The sequence below is a fragment of the Wyeomyia smithii genome, chromosome 1 (genome assembly GCF_029784165.1).
Source record: "Wyeomyia smithii strain HCP4-BCI-WySm-NY-G18 chromosome 1, ASM2978416v1, whole genome shotgun sequence".
NCBI classification, from domain to species: Eukaryota; Metazoa; Arthropoda; class Insecta; order Diptera; family Culicidae; genus Wyeomyia; species Wyeomyia smithii.
In genome coordinates, this window is record NC_073694.1 from 185,497,022 (window position 1) to 185,517,602 (window position 20,581).

At 40.2% G+C, this 20,581-nt stretch overlaps 2 protein-coding genes across 2 annotated transcripts in view; one reads left to right on the plus strand and one right to left on the minus strand.

Moving 5' to 3' along the window:
• Positions 1–20,581, plus strand: part of LOC129721233 (rootletin) — a 126,690-nt gene that overhangs the window by 11,503 nt on the left and 94,606 nt on the right. The window lies entirely within an intron of this gene.
• LOC129721427 (uncharacterized) lies at positions 11,131–13,580 on the minus strand. The gene has a single exon (XM_055674018.1). It carries the CDS (start codon positions 13,360–13,362, stop codon positions 11,584–11,586), a length of 1,779 nt encoding a protein of 592 aa, XP_055529993.1. The 5' UTR covers positions 13,363–13,580; the 3' UTR covers positions 11,131–11,583.

The following is a 20,581-nucleotide window of genomic DNA, read 5'->3' on the forward strand; positions in this document are numbered from 1 at the left end:
GTGCCAGGCCCGCTCACCGCCATCATGTTGCTCCTCGCTCTTGCGAAACGGGGGCATACGAAGAAGACATGCTCAGCAGTCTCCTCCTCCTCCACGCACTCGGGACACATGGGGGACACCGCGTGTCCGAACCTGTGCAGATATTGCCTGAAACAACCATGGCCTGACAGGATTTGTGTCAGGTGGAAGTTCACTTCACCATGTCGTCTCCCGACCCAGCCGGATATCTCCGGTATGAGTCGGTGCGTCCATCTGCCCTTTGTGGAGTTGGACCATTCCCGCTGCCAGCGGAGCATCGAGAATAACCTTCTGGTACCTCGTATGCCCCTTGTGTCACGTTGGTCGAAACACTCTCTGTCCTCCTTGATGGCGATGCTGATAGGCATCATGCCGGACAAGACACAGATTGCATCGTATGACACCGTACGATACGCACTCGCAACTCTCAGGCACATGAGCCTGTAGGTACTTTCCAGTTTACCACGGTAACTGTTAGTACCTAGCGCTCTGGACCACACTGGCCCACCATACCTAAGTATGGACGAAACCACGCTGGCAAGAAGTCTTCGTTTGCTGCCATAAACCGCTGAGCTATTGGACATCATACGAGATAGTGCTGCAATAGCCGATGAGGCCATCTTACAGGCATAGTCGACGTGACTCCCGAACGTGAGCTTGTCGTCCACCATAACCCCCAAGAGCTTCAGGGATCGCTTCGAGGTGATGGTGCAGTCTCCGACTCTGACCACCGCCTGTTGCTCCGATTTACGGTTGTTCACAACCGTGACCTCCGTCTTATGATGCGCGAGCTCCAGTTTCCTGGAGCGCATCCAGTCCTCGACCCTGCGTATACAGTGCGCAGCCGTCAACTCGACCTCCTCGATAGACTCGCCGTTAACCTCCAGCGTTATGTCGTCTGCAAAGCCGACGATCACAACCCCTACAGGGAACTTGAGTTTCAACGATCCGTCATACATGACATTCCACAACACCGGGCCCAGGATAGAACCTTGCGAAACTCCTGCGGTAATTGGAACGCACTTCTGACCCTCCTCCGTGTCGTAAACAAGTACTCGATTCTGGAAATAATTTTCCAGAATCTTGTACAGCGACACCGGTACATGGATGCTCCTGAGCGCGAGCGCTATGGAGTCCCAACTGGCACTATTGAACGCATTCTTCACGTCGAGCGTGACGATTGCGCAGTAGGGTATTCCCCTTCTCTTGCGCTGGATTGCTACCTCCGCCGTCTTGATGACGGAAGAGATTGCGTCCAGCGTGGATCTGCCCTTCCGGAAGCCGAACTGGTTACTTGCCAGACCGTGTACACCCTCCGTGTACCTCACCAGTCTGTTGAGGATGATCCTCTCAAGCACCTTGCCCGCGGTGTCCAGCAGGCAGATAGGCCTATATGCCGATAGGTCCCCTGGCGGTTTCCCAGCCTTCGGCAATAAGACCAGTCTCTGCCGCTTCCACCTGTCCGGAAAGAGACAGTCATCCAGGCACCTCTGCATGACTGCCCTGAACAGCCCGGGGGCCGTTTTTATCGCCAGCCTGATCGCCAGGTTAGGGATACCATCCGGTCCCGGTGCCTTGCTCACCTTTAGGGATTTGGCGATCACGATGAGTTCCTCATTCGTAACCCTTGCCTCCTCTCCTGCCTCGACACGGCTGTCGTCGCTCACGCATTGGATGCTCGGCAGGTTGGCCGACCATCTCTGGTCTATGTCTGAGATACTGGAACGTCGGACGTGAGACTCGACTGCCGGAGGCCAAGGACTTGGCTCGTGGCGTGGGAAGAGTCCCTCGATGATACGCTCCAGCATCGCTGGTGATCGCTCTGCAGGCGCCAGCGCGCCTTTAGTCTTGGCCATTACGATCCTGTAGGCGTCACCCCACGGATTTGTATTGGCACTCGCACATAGCCTATCGAAGCAGGCCCTCTTGCTGGTCTTTATCGCACTCTTTAGCATCGATCTTGCCGAACTGAATGCTGCGCGGCGCTCTGTCCTCTCTTCTTCGTTTCGCGCACGCTGCATCCTCCGTCTTGCACGGAGGCACGCACTGCGAAGGTCGCGAGTGTATTGTTTTCCAAATGACACTCTGAAGTAAAATACATGTTATTGAAAGAGGGCTGTGATGATCATGACGATAACTGTACTATCCGCCACACTTCCCCTCGGCCTTGTGTCCATTCGGCCTCGCGTCCATATGCCTCGTGTCCGTATGCTTAACGGGGTGTCATCGAATATGTTCACGTGGAATTCAGAATAGAATTATCCGATTTAAGTCAAATATGCGCCATTTTGTTTGCAAACTTGTTGCCATTTAGAAGGCAACTTCATTATTCCCCCCTTGACCCCCCCCCTCCACATTTGCAAAAAAACTCAGACAGCTAGTTTTCGCAAGCTTCTTTTGAGGCCAACTTAGTATCACACCAAGAGCGTTTCGCATGGACCGGAAGAGATGGTAAGCACTCGGTGCCAGGTCCGGACTACACGGTGGGTGCGATAGGACATCCCAACCGAGCTCCCGTAGCTTCTGGCGGGTCATCAAAGGTGTATGAGGCCGAGCGTTATCCTGGTGGAAAACAACACCATTCCTATTGACCAATTTTGACCGCTCATGGTTCATCGACTGCTTCAAACGGTCGAGCTGCTTACAATAGAGAACCGAATTGAGGGTCTGGCCAGCTCATAGTGGATGATACCCTACCAATTCCACCAAACACACAGCAAAACCTTCCTGGCCGTCAATCCGGGCTTGGCGATGGTTTGGGCCGGTTCACCGCACTTCGACCATGATATTTTTCGCTTGAGGTTGTCGTACGTGAGCCACTTTTCATCACCAGTTACCATCCGCTTCAAAAATGGGTCGCGTTCGTCCCGTTTCAGCAGTGCATCGTAGGCGTTGATTCGGTCTAAGAGGTTTTTTTTGCGTCAACTCGTGTGGCACCCAAACATTCAGCTTTTTTTTGGAATTCAATCTTTTGCAAACCCTTACCAGCACGCAGAGAATCCTGAGTAAGAATCCCCAGGATACCGATTAACACGGTGACGGAATCGTGAAAGGAATCGCAAACACGATCCGGAGGATTCCCACTCACGATTCTTATTCAAGAATCCTAGAGCCATATACAGGACATTCCTGAGGATTCTTTTTTCAGGAATTCATTTCAAGAACGCTCACGAATCCAATGTGAGGAATCCTAGAGAATCTATGCGAATCGTATGTGTTCGTCTGGGAATGGTTCCAAACAGTTTTACGGTCTATACCCAGTTCCTGGCCAATCGAGCGAATGCTCACATGCCGGTCTACTTGGATGATTTCCACGATTTTATCGGTTTCTATGACGATTGGCATACCAGTACGGGGCGTATCTTCGACAGCCACTACACCAGAACGAAATCGATCAAACTAACGCTGTACTGTGCGAAGCGTTACAGTATCGGGCCCATAAACTTCACAATTTTTTTTTTGCCGCCTTTTATTTCTCAGGTAGTAAAAACGTAAAACATGACGAATTTCTTGCTTTGTGGACTCCATCTTTGGCGCGCTACAACTTGAGACTGAAACGTACGATCACAACACTGTCAAAACGTCACTTGTAGCACAGATTGTCGTCTCTAAATAGCCGTATAGTATGACCCGACACGATAAGTATAACACAAGATATGTTTAAGTGTTGCTATCTATTAGGGGTGTGCGAAACTGGCTTTTCTGGTGTCGAAACGAAACGAAACGAAATTAACCCTTAATTTCGGTTTCGCCAAATTTGTCGAAACGAAATAAAGGTGGATTTCGAGTTCTCGAGACGAAACGAAATTGGTCTCTAAATTTCGCGAAACGAAACGAAACGAAATTAACCCTTAATTTCGGTTTTGCCAAATTTGTCGAAACGAAATCAAGGTGGATTTCGAGTTCTCGAGACGAAACGAAATTGGTCTCTAAATTTCGCGAAATTTCGAAAAATAAAATAAATGTTCCTGAAACCTAGCATTACAATGATTTGAGAAGTTGGAGCGTACGTTAACGAAGTACCCTTCAGCAGCTGATAGCAAAGTGCTTACCTGGTCGACGAAGAGTAACGTAGGTATTCAGATATCGATAAACCGACAAGGACGAGAAAATCAAAAATGTTAAAAACTAAAATCTTGATGCATTCATTTACACAGATTATATTGCAGGTAATAGTAGCACGATAGATACAAATGATATAAAGGTCAAACTCGAAATGCCTTTGTAAATAATAATTTAATAAACTTCTGAACTGATTCTTTTGGTTAAAATGCAATTATGTTTAAAATAGTAATCCTTCTTTCATAGCACTTTCATCATTCAAAATCCAAGTTTTGTCCTAGAGCTCGAACTGGAAAACATGAGAGATGGTAGGTAGGTTTTCAACCATTCCTGTGAGTTTTGGTGTCCCTAGCAAAGATAACTTTTCCAAAGAGTTTTTCCCTATGCAAACGTAAAAGCGACGAATCCGATAAGCAATTCCTCGGCGGCATTCTGATGCATTTCTGCATTCTCTAAAAGCAGCAAAATTCACAGAAATGGCTAAAAAGCTGTAAAACCTTTGGAGGGCAACCATTTTGAGCTTTAGGGCAACTTTTTTTCGCTTTTGTCGATCAGTGTTATTGAATTTTTTTTAACACCGTTTAGTCAGACTAGACTAAGTGACATCTTTATCAATTCGAAGAAAACAAAATTTATGGTAACTATTCTGTAAACTTTGAAGTTTTCAATATATTTGCACATTTTTTAATATAACTTAAAATTACTTTTTAACTGAGCAGTTCCACAAAAAATGTCCCAGTTTCAATATTTCTTGTCATTTTAGATTTGGCTTAAGCTTTGCATAAACGTTTCTATATGCTGAGAAGCTATTTAAAATGCTATTTTGGGAGGATTATTGTGATTATAAATATTTTCAGAGCCAAAAGTTTTTTGATCAGTGTGACGTCTCTAGAAAAGTTTTAGATAGTAAATTTATCGTTCCGATAAAAAAAATCAAAAAATTCATTTTTTTAATGTAAAAGAAACATTAAAATTAATATAAAATTATATTAATATTAATATAAAAAAATTACCAAAGCGATGAAGAAATAAAAAAATAAGTTATATTTTTTCAAAAAAAAAAAAAAAAATACAACATGTTTATTTTTGGAATGACAATATTTTTTTTCTACAACTTTGCCAAAGACACTATGCCAATCAAACCAACTGTTTCGATTATAAAAATATTTTAATTACCCACAGAGTACCCAATTGGAGATTAAATTATTTTTTCAGCTAAATCGGTTTGTTTGACTGGCATAACTAGTGTCTCTGGTAAGGTTGTAGAAAATAATTTTGTCCTAAAAAAATATGCCCTGGGACCATTCCTAAACTTGTGGTCATATTTTGATCCCTTTTATACCCTCCTACTCCCCCGTGGTCTTTTGTGGTCTTTTGTTTTGTGATCTTATTTTGCATATATGTACAATAAAGTATGAAAAATTTATAAAAAAAATGAAGGTTTAAGAAAACTGATTATTAGTTATTGCGCAAATTGTAAATAGAATTTTCAGTAATATCATTTTCTCAAAACCAAAATAACAAATAGATAATGGTTGTTTAATTTTTAATAATATTTCATTGTCTTTAACAAATATAACAATTTCCTTACCTGAAAGTAATTTAAAATACGCTATATAGTATATTCAAAATGATTTTTGATTTGTTGTTGAGTATCAAAATAAATAAAATTTGTTTAAGCAATTTGATCATCTACGATAAATGTTTCGCTTATAGTTATGGTAAATTGTATACTCGTCTAGAAATCATCTAGAAAAATCACAGGAGGGTTGAGTGCAAAGTCACGACCGCAGGTTGAAGTAGATTACTTTTACAAGAAAGGTAACCCAGCTGCTTGCGTGTCAGTCATTTTTAATAACCATTCATTATGCTTTCAAATACATTTAGTAGCCTTGAAAAAAGCCGATTGCTGCAATTGCAATTTTCATTCAATTAATGCATAAATGCTTCATGGTCAGAGCGTGCGATATCCGCTCTGACATAATAAATTTTTCGAACGTTGTGGAATGATATAACTAAAAAATAGGTGTGACCTAATTATTTCCAGTTATACTATTCTACAACGTGCGAAAAATTTTATTTCCTATGTCGTAATACTAATGTACCGTGCTGGATCGAAATCCGTACACCTAAGCACATGATATTCTTCAACTGTCAATATAAAATCAAGAAATTACATATTGCTTTAAACTGACATGATTACTTATAGGTCTACTTATATTTTATCACTATTTTCAAGCAACATGATTCAAATCACTCCGAAACTCGAAAAAATCTTGTTTAAATAGGACATGCTTTGAATCGAAATCCGTACACAGTTTTTTGTCTGAATCAAAACCCGTACACTTTTGAATCGAAATCCGCACACACGCGATATAGACTGGATCAAAGTCCATACAACAATAAATCGAAATCCGTATAGATATAGAAGTACAAAAATGAACATCTTCTATTTATAATTAATCTTTAAATTTACGAATAAATATATTCTGAGGATCAATTGGTTTCTAAAGTTTCACACGGTTTTCTAATTTTTTATATCAGCTGAAATAGTGTAATTTTCGTAGCGTTTCGTAGTAACCGGAACGCCGGAACCTCTAGAAGCTTTCCGGTACGACTTTCCCTTGCGACTTATATTTATACTTGTTTTCTTCCATTATATGCTGAAAACAAGAAGAAAGTTCAACAATATATGCATGATACACACGCTGTACGGATTTTGATTTAAGCAATTAACAAGAATCAAAATCCGTACGGCACAGTTTTCGTTTAATAAATACAACTTACACTATTTACCAGACTATATACAGCTCGAAAATGGCAAAGACTTACCTTTTCCATCAATTTCAAAAAGATTCACAGAGTAAAACACTTATATCCAACTTGAAAATCGTTTTTATCTGAAGAACGTTTCCTTAGTAAATTCTCTAACGATACAACGAAATGACAACTGAAACCGATACACGATTGATTTTTTATTTTCAATATTTTTATTTCATGGCCTACTGGCGCATTGTTTAATCTAACAGAAGGCCAACAACTCAACGGATATTTACATGTAATTATCATATGAATTTTCATTTTTATAATGCGTAAAACAGAAGAAAAACTTCAAGGTGTACGGATTTCGATACTGTACGGGTTTCGATCCAGCACGGTACGAAAAATACATCTCATTCATTCTGGCTCAGAGCGATCGTTTGATAAAACCCGCCTTAATTTTCAGTTCCTACAGTTTTTCTTCAGTTTCGTAACACGGATGTACAAAAACGATTTCTGTCGTGTTGTGCGACTTGGAAGAAGAAAACGTTCTCGTCCCCGTGTCACATGTAAGCAGATTGGTGCGTGTTTGATATTGCCGATGGTAGACATGAGTATGAAGGTCTAAATTCTGCTATGATGTCGAACTTTAACCGTCTTCTTTAAGACGTTACATCCTTGTTAATGAAGTGTTGTGAATTTTCTAAAACAGACTAAGCATCGTGAGCAGAACGTACCGAACTTTTCTGTTTGAAATCGGATTCGTTTCGTATATACCGCTTGGTAAGCACAGTATCAACAAATCGTAATAAAAATCACACTCCTGTGCATTTGCAGCAGCATCAAACCTCAGTCGCAGTTTATTAATAACCATTTATTATGCTATTCCAAAAACATTTAGTAGCCTTGAAAATGGCCGATTGCTGCAATTGCAATTTTCATTCAATTATTGCATTAATGCTCCATGGATATACCCGCTGCAACTGCTGCGCTATCCGTAGCCATGCCACAGTTGTGGCCGCTATACGCTGCCATTGGTATACGCTGTCCCTGCATCCGCTGGCCCAGCTGCTATTGATGCTGAGATCCGCTGCAACTAGTGCGTTATCCATTGCTATGCCACAGCTGTGGCCGCTATCCGCTATCACTGGTATCCACTGCACTGCTACTGCTGCTGCTAGGGAGGACTACTGTTGTCGCTGTCTAAAACTATTATGAGCGGCTTCGACTGAAACAGGCTCTTATATAGGCCAAATAGCATTTCAATTGCAAGGTATATGATTCTGTCGACCGTGCTTGGGAAGCAATCATATAACGACCAACCAGAGGTCGAATTTTTCGTTTTGGCAAGGCTTGACTATTTTCAACATTACAATAGTTTGAATAATAAAATTACAATTATCTTCATTTGGGAAGAATCTTAGAAGATTTTCCAACCTAATGCTGCAAGAACGAAGGAAATCCATCGAATACTAACCAATTTATTAGCATTTGAAATTGGACATATTTTTCACTTTTTTCGGTTTTAGATTTTCATTTTACATCCCTATGTAGCTGAACTTCCTGAGAGAAGTATTCTACTTCAAAATATTTAGTTAATAATAAGGTATTCAGGTTTCGGATTTGTAACTTAGTTTTTTTTTTTAATAAATTACAAAGTTTTTGAATATCGAACAAAATATAAACATCTTTCTTTCTTCCTTCAGTTCATGAACATCCAGGTCTTATATATTGTTTTGAAGACCAAAACGTTGATTTTTTACCGGTCGTTGAGTATTGAAATATACTTCCAGGTAAAATGTCATAAATCCTGACGCATTGCAAAATAGAACTGTTATTCTAAAGAAGTAAATGCCATATTAGGCAAAGCCTGTTTAAAACAAAAAAAAAATCTTCGTTCGGATAAATTTGAAATATGTTTCAAAAATTTGATTGCAGTTAATTGGTGACAACTCTCAAAATTTCCGTGATACTTATTAATTATCAAGTCGTGTCAAATAAATTTATTAATTAAAAAATTGCGAAAGCTTTGTCTTGACTGAGTGGCAATAATAAATTATAAGTCGGAAAAGAGACTACGTGGTCTATTCGTTAACCCCCACACCCCCCGCGTGATTTTTCGTGGTCTTTTGATAACCCCCCCCCTCTCCACCCCGTCTCCATATATATGACTACGTGGTTTGGGAACGGCCCCTTTGAAACAAACCAAAAAAAGTAATCATTCTCGTTCTCTTATTTCACGTTCTTTCTAACCTTTCTTTTCTTCTACCTTGTATATTCGTCAAGTGCAAAGTCAGAATCACTTTTATGCTATAATCTGAACTTGTTTTTGACATTGTAAAATTTTGTGTCCCCTAAAACAAGAGTAACATTTCTTAGTTATGTGTTCAACGAGAGCGAACCATGTGCTTTTTATTCATTCATTGATAAAGTATACTTTTTTGGTAACACGTTTAAAATATTTTTGATAAGGTACCTGGCAATTTTGAAACCTATGCTGACTTTGAAGTCAGAGTGTTTTGAAACAATACTAAAAATTCAGGCAATTACAACTTTTTCTGCTTGACACATCGATCACTCTGTCTGCACACTATGAGGCATGATATCTGGTCAGCCTAGTGATAGCAATGAACTATCTGAAAAAACACATTTAAATACACTACGGTGTGCGAAAAGGAATCCTCTAACACAGAGAATCCGAAAAACGCTTGAAAATTTTTACAAGTCGAGTAGCATAGAACATTTGGCCTGTAAGGTAGAGCTTCAGAGCTTTAGTTTTGATAGAAATTGCTATGCCCTCCTAAACGAAAGACAAAAAGTGACCTCTCTAACCTAGTGCGCTGCAAAGATAACCACATTTTGATGTACGTAAAAGATGCGTAAAATTTATTCCTACAAACAAATTACTAGATACCTTGTAGCGCATTTGGACGGCTTCATATTCCTCGAATATGACTTCAGTGATGACATGAATTTTATGTTCTGCGTGAATAAAAAATACCTCCCGCATGATGTTACGGTTTTGTCTTCAAAAACAAAAATTACCGGCTGAGAGTTTATTCTTCTATGTCTGACTTAGTATACCAGATATCTGTTGAGATATATTCAATTTAATTTATAGTCGCAATGAGCACAAACCAAAATAATATAATAATGTGCATCGGAAATTTGGTCCGAAATTTCGCGAAATTTCGTAATAGTCGAAATTGGAAGTTTAATTTCGCGAAATTTTAGGCGGGATTTAGCGAAATTCAACGAAATTTTTCGGCAATTTCGCGAAATTTCGGGAAATTTCGAGTTTTGCAAAATTATACGAAATCATTCGAAATCTCGCACAGCCTTACTATCTATTGACAAAATACGACATTTCTTTCTCCCCAACCAATACTAATCTTTCCAACCGCTATCCTTCATAGGCTAGTAATATGTGACTTTTCCTTCGTAAAACTGGTTCAAATAGTAATTTTTTGGCGCAACACTTATGTAATGCGTTGAAATTCATTCCAAGGATCGGAAAAACTAAATGGTTGAAAATCTTGTCGGATGTGGTCCTTTTTCATATACCGCACAAAAAAAAAATCGCATAAAAAGTTCGCACAAACAGGTTCGACTGTATTTTTTTAATATTAATATTATTATTTTTAATTAATTTCTATTTTGCGTCTGTAGCTTTGAAAAACTGGATATGAATATAGAACCGCCGCGTAATTGAGCCGATTCTGAAAAATTGTAGTTTTTAGAAAGTTTTTGATTCGGTACGAATTAGAAAAAACACTCCTTTCGTTACAAGAAGCCTGGTATTGAATAATCAGAGGAAAAAAAACAAATTCAGGAACAATTAAAAATAACCTTTTTCCCTGAGAAACTTTACAACTGTACATGAATCTGTAGCTTTATAACCTCTCGCGCAACAATATCAATCAAAAAATCTGTCGCATACATATGTGCGTGGCAATTTTATTTCCCGTTCGATAATTCCGTGTGGGTAAGTACCCACAGGGATATTTTCCGAGTGGGTACTATTAGCCATACTACCCACATGAACCGCCCTGTTGGAACACTTGTTTATTGCTTAGAATCATGGACACAATAAAGTAAGCTTTTTCTGTGATATCTAATAAAGCGTATAGTTTAACTGTGGTTACTGGATCCTCACAGTCCCCAATCTCCTAAAGTGCAACTCATTGCGAACAAACTCGTTAAAAACAACTTGATCGATTTGGACTGTTTTTTCAAACCAGTAGAGTGTTTATCGAGGCAATGTCTGTGAAAATTCAATAGCACAAAAAGTTATTAAAAAGACTTTTATTTAACATATTTGTACATAATTGGAAAAGACACTTTGTACTTTTCGTAGCTGCTTAGATGTGACATATATACCTAACATTCAGACACTCATGCATTCCGTTGCCCAGCAACAACAACGTGTATATAAAGTTTCCCTACTCTAAGTAGTACTAATTGATAATGGCTAAACTGTCTGTACAAATGCTATCAAAATATTATCAATCAATTAGAATCCGGATCCCAAGGCATACCCTGCAATACTCTCACGCGCTCATCCGAACTCGGTCACTCTCTGCACCCATGTCAGTTTTCGCGAGTCTGATTCTTCTCTCTCCATGTCTATACTTAAAAAAAGGATCTTAAAACAACTCAACAAAATCGACCTTCCATCGATTATCAGCGGCTGGTGGTGCACTTTGACCGACTCTGGCAATCACTGCACCATACCGTGATAGGCTACTGCACTGGTGCGGCGGCACGTGGTAATGTTCGCGCCCTCTGTCTCTTGTGCAGAAAGCTCTTCACCGAGTTGAACGGCAGTTGGAAGTGATAGTAGGCGCAGTACGGCAGGGGATCCCAGTAGACGAACAGCGCTTCCCGTTTGTCGATCACGGTGCCGATCAATTGCTGTACAGCATCAGCGCTGGGACGACGAATCGCGTTCATCACCGTTTCATGGATCCAATAGCGGCCACCATCCTGAACGAGAGGGCCAGAGTTTTGTCGGTTGAAATGCGGACATGGTTTACAGATTACTCGCGAATGAACTCCAGTGTAGCAGATGTACGGCAGCGATACACCAACTCGGATCCCCAGCGGAAGAACCTCACCGGTTGATGCACATTTGGCCAATCGGAAGCTGATGTGACCATTCAGGGGTCGCTGTAATCGGATTTTTCGGAAGAACTCTTTCAACCAATTTTCGACATCGTCGTTACTCTCAGGGACGAGACTTCTGGTGTCATTTTGTATAGCGCAGGTTACGTTCGCAACCACCTGCGAATCTTTGACCGTTGTACAGGTTACGTAATGTGCACCGATCACATCCCGAACTACAACCCATTTCTGCATGTCGCTGATCTCGTAATTCAGCTTCAAGTCTCGTCTGTTCATCGGAAGGACATATTTGGCACGTTCCAAAACTCCCAAAAATCCGGAGGCAATCATTACATTTCGATAACCGGACAGCCAACCGTTGTCGTATAAGCGGTGTAGATCTTCTTTTGAGGCAACTATTTGATGAGGTGGCATCGTAATTTGATTAAATTCGCACTTTTGCATTACTTGTAGTATGTCGTCCAGTACGGATGTTTCCTGTGCTCCCGGAATGAAACTTGAACAGCCACGTAACTCTAGATGGGGTTTCGCTAGCGCATCGTAATGAGCGGCGCTGGTTGCACAGACGGGAATGTAATGCGTCGGTTGTTCTTTTTCAACGATTTCGCAGAGTGCTGCTATATATTCATTTGCTGTGTCCGGTGTTGGTTTTTGAATCGTGTAAAATTTACTCACAGCCGTTGAGAACCTAGCCAGCCCGAATAGCCCTTCGAATTCGAATACCACAATTCTTGCCCCGGACTTGTAGAAATTTCTAGCCAAATGCAACGTTTGTATGGTACTTCCGCAGCTGATTAAGATTGTGCGTTTCTTGCGATTCCGCTCATGAGCTGGTGTGTGCAAAGCAACCAAGGCCCACTTGAGACAGGCCAGTGGAAGGGCCACAATTTTCCAAAACATCCATAGACATGCTGAAAGCCAGAAGGCAGGAGCAGCGAACAGGAATGGTCGCCATGAAAGCTGCATCAGAAATCCCAAAATTCTTTGGGCAATGGCAATCAATAACAAAGGCCACCAGAGAATTAGGCGTAAAACAATGCGTCCATTTGAAGCGCGATATTTATTGCTGAGATTCTCGCGACGGTCACGTCCGTTGTTGATTAGTGGCATGGGATCAATCGAAACAGGATCTACTGCGCGATCCTCCGGAATCAGCATAAATGTACTGGAATAATTTCTCCGCAGCGTTGATGGTGGCGAGGATGACAACGGCGAACTCGGCATAGGCGGTGAATTGTGCCGGGAACCTACCGGAGTCCAGCGTGGACTGGTTGGAGCAGTTCTCGCGTAAGCTTTCACCAAATTATCCGCGTTATTGTTGTTCGACAGGAACATACTGCCACTGCTGTCACTACGGCTCCAAGGCCCGAGAAGTTTGTCGTTATTAGCGGAAGGCATTCTTCGGTTTCGAATTATTTTGATTCTCTAGCACTTTCACTTCCAGCAAAATGTCTTTCAACACATCACAAAATGAAGTCCTTTTGCACAGTTGAGGAAACAAAGATTTTTCTTCCCGGAATATGGACTATTCCGAAATGACGGATGGAATCGTTTGTATTCCCGCCACAGTTTGTAGTCCGGTGATCGATTCAAGGAGACTAAATGAGCTGCGGATCGTTACTGCCTATTTAAAATCTCGGAACCAAATTATGTCTGCGGTGATAAGGGCGCACTGGCGAGAAGATCTCGCTGGAAGGGATGGGCAGTGATGCTGTGGATCACTGCTCCGCACAGTTGATACCGTTTCTGCCTAGTGCTAGAGGAAGAGGCAAACAGTGAATGTATTGAACAATAAAACAATAAGTGCGGTATACGGTTATCGGTGAGGCGAAGGAGTAAGAAGTAGCGAACAGGCAGGGCACTGTTATCATGTACTTTGGACCTTTCCTTATCGGCTCCGAGTGAAAGATGAAGCAGCTTGACGCTTAAGGAGTGATGAGCCTTGCATTATTATGCAGACCAGGTACCAGCTTGAATGGCAAACTATGCCAGAGGATAGCCGATGCCTTCGTTCTAATTATGCTCAGCATGAGTCAAGATTTTCGTTCCTTTTTCCATCGCTTAGTGATGTGACGTTTTATGAAACCACTGCCGATCACGATCGTTTACCGTGATTTTTCGGATGGCCATGAACTTGAAAACTGTACCCGACGTTGAAGTGTAGGGAGCGTGCGGGATTGATTTGTTATCAATAATAACAGCATTTTCCACGTTTCTGACTGGTTCCACCTAGGCGAGGCGGTGGAGATTACGGAGAAAATCTTTTGTATATTTTGAACCTGAGCTGTTTACTCAAGTATTGAAGTAAACAGAAAATTAATAACTGATTGCGTAACGAAGCATAGTTCACCATATTTTTAGACAGTTCCACAAGGATCACTGCTTATCGACAAATGGCGAATCTTCTAGGTTTATGCACAAAAAAAGGAATTCGTTAAGAACAAACGAGAACAAATCTATAACAAAAAATTTCATTGATTACCACGCGCACAAACAAGTCACCGTGAATGGATCATTACACTGGTAATGATGCTGTGTAATGACTATCAATTCGAATATTTATTGCATATTTTGACGTGTTATTATTGATTGCCAAATAGTAACTCGATTGCATCCTAATGGGGTCATTCAGGTATTTTTTTCACCAAGTGTTCAAATGGGCTGGTCACATTAATAACAGGCATATCAGACAGAGCTATGCAGAATGTTCATAGAAATCTGAGAATGCAACGATCAATTCTATTCATGTTACCGTAAAATTGTTTAGGGTGAACCCGTGCGAAATGATCTTTCTGCGATGGTGATTAGGGAGTGAGAGCGTCCAGCATAACATGCTCTATATTGACATCGGGTCATTAACCGCCACTTCTTGGTATCAGTTCAACTGTACCGAAGCCGCAGCCGGCACACGCAGAGCCGGATTTAAGGGGGGGGGGGGGGGGGCAGGGCCCCCACATTTTTGGGGCCCCCACAAAACGAGAAAAAGTTCTTTTCTCTATCAAAAATGAGATTCAATCAAAAGTTCAATTTACAGCATGAAAATTTTAAAAGACCATTTCAATTTGAAACTTTTCTTCAGTGTTATTTTTTCGCGAGCGCCAATATCACAACTACATCCAAGATCCTTCGATTCTCTTGGAATGACACACATTAACACACCAGATGCAGATTTTATTGACCTGCAGATGTGTGTAGTTTTTTCCTAGTTTCTGTAGATTATTGCCAGCGTAGCCTTATATTTGCGCAGTCTTACTCGAATTGTGTGCAAATTTTTGCCTGCGGATCGCATTTTTTTCAAATTGCGGCAGGTTTTTTTCAGATATCAAGAAAAAATTTCCGGATTTCGAGCAGTTGCAGACATCTTTCGAAAACATCTGGCATCTCTGGTCCAAATCAGTTAGATCTGGCTATAAACAGTGAGCAAGAACCGAATTTACCCACTGAAAACTGGGCCCCAGGCCCCCACAATCGTAAATCCGGCTCTGGGCACACGTCATCGGATGTATACACTGTTATTTCACCAATAGCATAATATGCGAAGTGTAAACATTGCTTCTACTAATCCATATCAATTCTCAATCCTTTGACGAGAAGTGCGCGCGAAAGCACAATTTACTGCGTAATCGAACAATGATTAGTTTGGGACTGTAGCATTGGAGTTGGCAAACGCTGAGGTTTGTTCAATTGAAAAGATTAACAACTTTAAAAATAACACACCATGTTTGGATCCTTTTTGAACCAATTTGTTTTCATAAAAACTGAAAAATATTTTCAAAAATCGATAAGTTCAAAACCAGTTCTCTGAAGTTTGTAATACATTTCAAGTGAAAAGTTTTTCGCTACTTATTTGTTGTTGTAAAATCATGTTTTTGAAACGTCGGGCTAGCGTACCATGCATTTGGTGGTCTAAGGTTCGAATCCCAAAAGTGTTAATTGTTGTGGGGTAGCGTGACGATTCTTTAACCGTGGTCAGGTTCAACCATAGTTGATGCTGAGAGGTTTTTTGAGGTGAAAACCTGTGGGATGACCACACCTTCCATCACACGAAAAAGTAAATGATTATGATTCAATTTTCTAGAATCTCTGGATGGTTGATGGCTTATTCCCGGGTGTCTGTGATATTGGGTTCCAATGAGCGGAGAAATTAGACCGACTTTTGTCATGTTACTGTTGATTTTCAACATTAGCAAACTTGCATATAAATCTGACAAGGTCTCTTTATGTTTCGTTTGAAATTCGATAATCTAAAGCACGTCGCATGGATGTGATTTCTTTTTGTCCAAACAAAGTTTATTCGACACAGCACAATACAAATTATTGTTTTCCAGAGTCAATTATATTTCAAAAACTAAGAGCAAATTTTCAATCCTCGCTTTCCACTACTAGCTAGAATTAGGGTCGGGAACGGCTTAAGCAGTAGCGCCTATTTTAATCAGTCGAAGAAAACAGGCCTCAAACTCCTGCATTGTAATCAATATCGACAATTTCAATGATGGAAACGAAAACTTTGATTGTCTAGCTGTCTTACGAATATAAGAAATACCGTTAATCACAAAGAAATTTGTGAACAAACTCGTTCGAAACAAATCGACCTTTATTGCAGCCATTCAGGAGCCACTTCGGGTGCTGAAAAAAAACGCCTGCAAAACAGATGGAAACTGCTTAAAATAAGTTCGGGGTGATTGGAATAGTGTCCCTCGATTGGTAACTTTGATGGATGATTTTTAAAGTTTGCTAACTTAGTATTACAATCTGAAAACAAGTTCTGACGGAGAAAACGATAGAGAACAGATTGATATACTATATACAGGCGGTTCCTAAAGCTGCTTAGAATATGTTCCCTACCCTAATTCTAATTTAAATCTATAACAGGAACAGACGGCTATAGTAAAATCTATAACAGGAACAGAGCCTGGTGTCACGGTGAGCAGCTCATGGCCACAACATGCTTTATGTCGTGATAGCCTTCACCTCAGGCACAGATTCACACATTCTCCGAGCCCAATACGACGGAGATGCGCGTCAAATCTATAGTGATTGGACATAAGCCGAGACATCACACCCAAGGGTTCTTCGATACCCTCGTGATAATGGAATGTAACCACCTTCTCAGTTCTCCTTTGGTCCAAGAATTTTACCAACTGTTGATCTTATAATCTGAAATGATTCCTCGGGCAAAGCACTCAGATGTTCTCGTATCTCCCCAGGAAATACTGAGAGTACTCAACATCTTTTTTGACGCCCCTAGGGTATGCTGATTTCGCGATGTAAATAGAAGCAGTAGTTTATGTTTCGATATTTATTCGAAAAAAATTTGGGGACCTGCTGCACGCGCAAATGATCCGGGATTCCACGTTTTTCTTGTATCATGAATGCGCATGGATATTGGGGTGCCAGGCTAAATGGTCATCTCGAATTTCAAAAAATAGAACCCTATACAAAATGTTCACCTGCTCGAAAAAACACCCTGTGCTAAATTTCAGCTCAATCGGACTTAAAATGGGGTGGCGCAAAGCGATTGAAGTTTGGCTTTTTTGAAAACCGAAAAATCACCCAAGGGTGGGGGGGGGGGTACGTGAAATTGCGGTTTTCGAAAAAAAATTTTTGATGCCAAATGACTTAAAAACGCATGAAACGTCGAGAAATGGTGTCATCTGAAAAATTTTTTTTTGCAAAAATTTACTCTCTGGGACTCATTTTTACACAATATCATGAACCACCCTATGCCGAATAAACGAACCACCTCAATGAAATATAATGTATTCGATGCTAGTTATAGTGTATATCATTATACAAGCTATTTCGAGAGACTAGTGATCAATTTCAAAAGATAAATTCTAAACATTTTGAACTCCGCCTTCCACAATTGAAAAAACGACTAAGTCCCAGAGAGTAAATTTTTGAAAAAAATTTTTTTTTTTCAGATGACACCAATTCTTGACGTTTCATGCGTTTTTAAGTCATTTGGCATAAAAAAAAATTTTTTGAAAACCGAAATTTCACGTATCCCCACCTTGGGTGATTTTTCGGTTTTCAAAAAAGCCAAACTTCAATCGCTTTGCGCCACCCCATTTTATGTCCGATTGAGCTGAAATTTTACACAGGGTGTTTTTTCGAGCAGGTGAACATTTTGTATAGGGGTTTTTTTTTTTTTTGAAATTTTCTGGTCACTTTTTTTCCATACGATGATTGGCGCCCTAATGGATATGATAACTACTGAACCAATCGTAACGAAAACTATATATTAATTTCTGTGACATGTGAAACTACTCACATTACGCGAGACCAGACAAACAACACTTATTGTTCTTACAACATATATGTTGTAAGAACAATAAGTGTTGTTTGTCTGGTCTCGCGGCGCGTAATGTGATCGTCGGTTCTTACGTTGCACAAAACATCGAAAATACAATGTAAAACTACTTTTTACAATCCTATTCCAAAACTGTATACAACGAAAATCATCCACTTTTCAATATTTCAAATGGTCCTTAAGTTTTTTTTATTTGAGAAAATCGACGCACACGAACGCACATACAGAAACTTGTATTGCAGTGTAAATTTTCGGGCTCCTGAATAGTCTAATATACTCTATTACATTCCATTTCACCACATCATATCATATTCCATAACAATTCTTCGTTTTCTATTTTTTCAATCAATCAATTTCCGGTATAGCGGTTTTCGGCAATTCTGAGCCTAATTTGGGATCATTTTTTATTTCGGCCTTTTCTGACCTTTAGACAAGGTTTTCGGCGATTCTAAGCCTAATTTGGGATCGTGTTTTATTTCGGCCTTTTCTGACCTTAAGAAGAGTTTTTGGCGATTCTAAGCATAATTTAGTATCATTTTCTATTTCGGCCTTTCTGGTCTTAAGAAAAGTTTTTCTTCGATTCTAAGCTCAATTTGGGATCATTTTCTATCTCGGCCTTTTCTGGTCTTTAGAAGGGGTTTTCGGCGATTCTGAGCTTAATTTGGGATCATTTTCTATTGAAGCTTATTTTGGTCATTGAAAGGGGATTCAAACCATTCTGAGTTTAATTTCTATTTCGGCCTTTTCTGGCCTTTAGTAGTTGTTTTCGGTCATTTTGAGCTCGATTTGGGATCATTTTCTGGCCTCTAGAAGAGTTATTCAGCCATTCTGAGCTCAATTTGGGACCTCTTTCTATTTTTGCCTTTTCTGGTCTTTAGAAGGGGTTCTCGGTTATTTTGAGCTCAATTTGGGATCATATCCTATTTAGGCCCTTTCTGGCCTTTAGAAAGGGTTTTCCGCGATTCTGAGCTCAATTTGGAATAATTTTTTATTTCGGCCGTTTCTGACCTTTTTTTAAAAGGCTTTTTCGGCGATTCTTAGCTTGATTTGGGATCATTTTCTAATCCGGCCTTTTCTTGTCTGTAGGAAAACTTTTCGGTGATTGTGAGCTTATTTATTCATAATATTCTAAATTCTGAGCTTAATTTGTGATCAGGGGAGCTAGCAGCGGCAAGGTTACAGAGTCCGTTTTGATGAGCCGATGGTCGTGAGTTTGAATCTTATTAAAAGTAGGCCATTTTTCCCAGTTCGTTCCCAGGCTTCTTATCACCACCGCCAACACCATCACCACCATCACCACCTCCTCACTTGGCTCACGCAAAAGCTCGAACTCTAGTTAATTATTACATACTTCTAATTCTTCTAAGGCGCAGGTTAATCGTCTAACTAGCTTGAAGCAAATTTCTGCATTAAGGCTTAGAACAGAAAAAAAACAGAATTCTTGATCAATTTATTTTGTTTTTGGATATTCTTGTAAATGGTCACAGTAGAACAATAATTCACTGCGTTAATTGCCTTCTTTTGCTTCTGATGCTGGAAAGGCTCGCTGTCTGATTGATTGTTTCAATATATATTGTACATTCTAACTAATTCTGATCTTTTTCTGCCAAAAACCTTAAAAAACATGCTTTAATTTGTGTGAAGATTTTGGAGATTTGGAAATTTTTTTCTTCGGCAGTGATTTTCTTAGGCTGGTTCTCTGCTGTAGTTTCATGCAAAAACCTGCCGAAAAGACCCCTGCCATTCGATACCATATATCTTTATTCTTGCAATAATATTTCTTATCACAAATGTAATTGAGTAGACAGAAATAAAACGAAATAACATCGACAAATGAATGAGCGAATCTCATTTTATCATCTCTTCTGTGTGCGAAAGCCGACGGTCGTTCTTTATTCACGAGCGAAAGCCTACTGCAATGCTCTTAAAATGAAAACAGTGATGCCAGAGCTGTTTCGAGTATTTCCATAAATTCTACGGATTACTACGTATTTCTACGCTATTTCTTATCTACTGTACATCCGTAGAAGTTAAAAAAAATCCATAGATTTAAGGAAAAATCCATACACACACTAAAATAGCATGAATACCAGTAAAGCTATATTCAAAAAACAGTTCAAATGTATTGAAAAGATACAGTTGTACATATGCACACAATTGCAACTCGTAACAAACGACTAGCGCAGGGGTTGAAGGGACTTTTGCTATTCACCGCTATGTGAGGAGAACCTATGACCGACAACTCATCTGAACCAAATAGCAAAGGATCTAGAGATACATGCAAAACATACCGGGCTCAGTGAT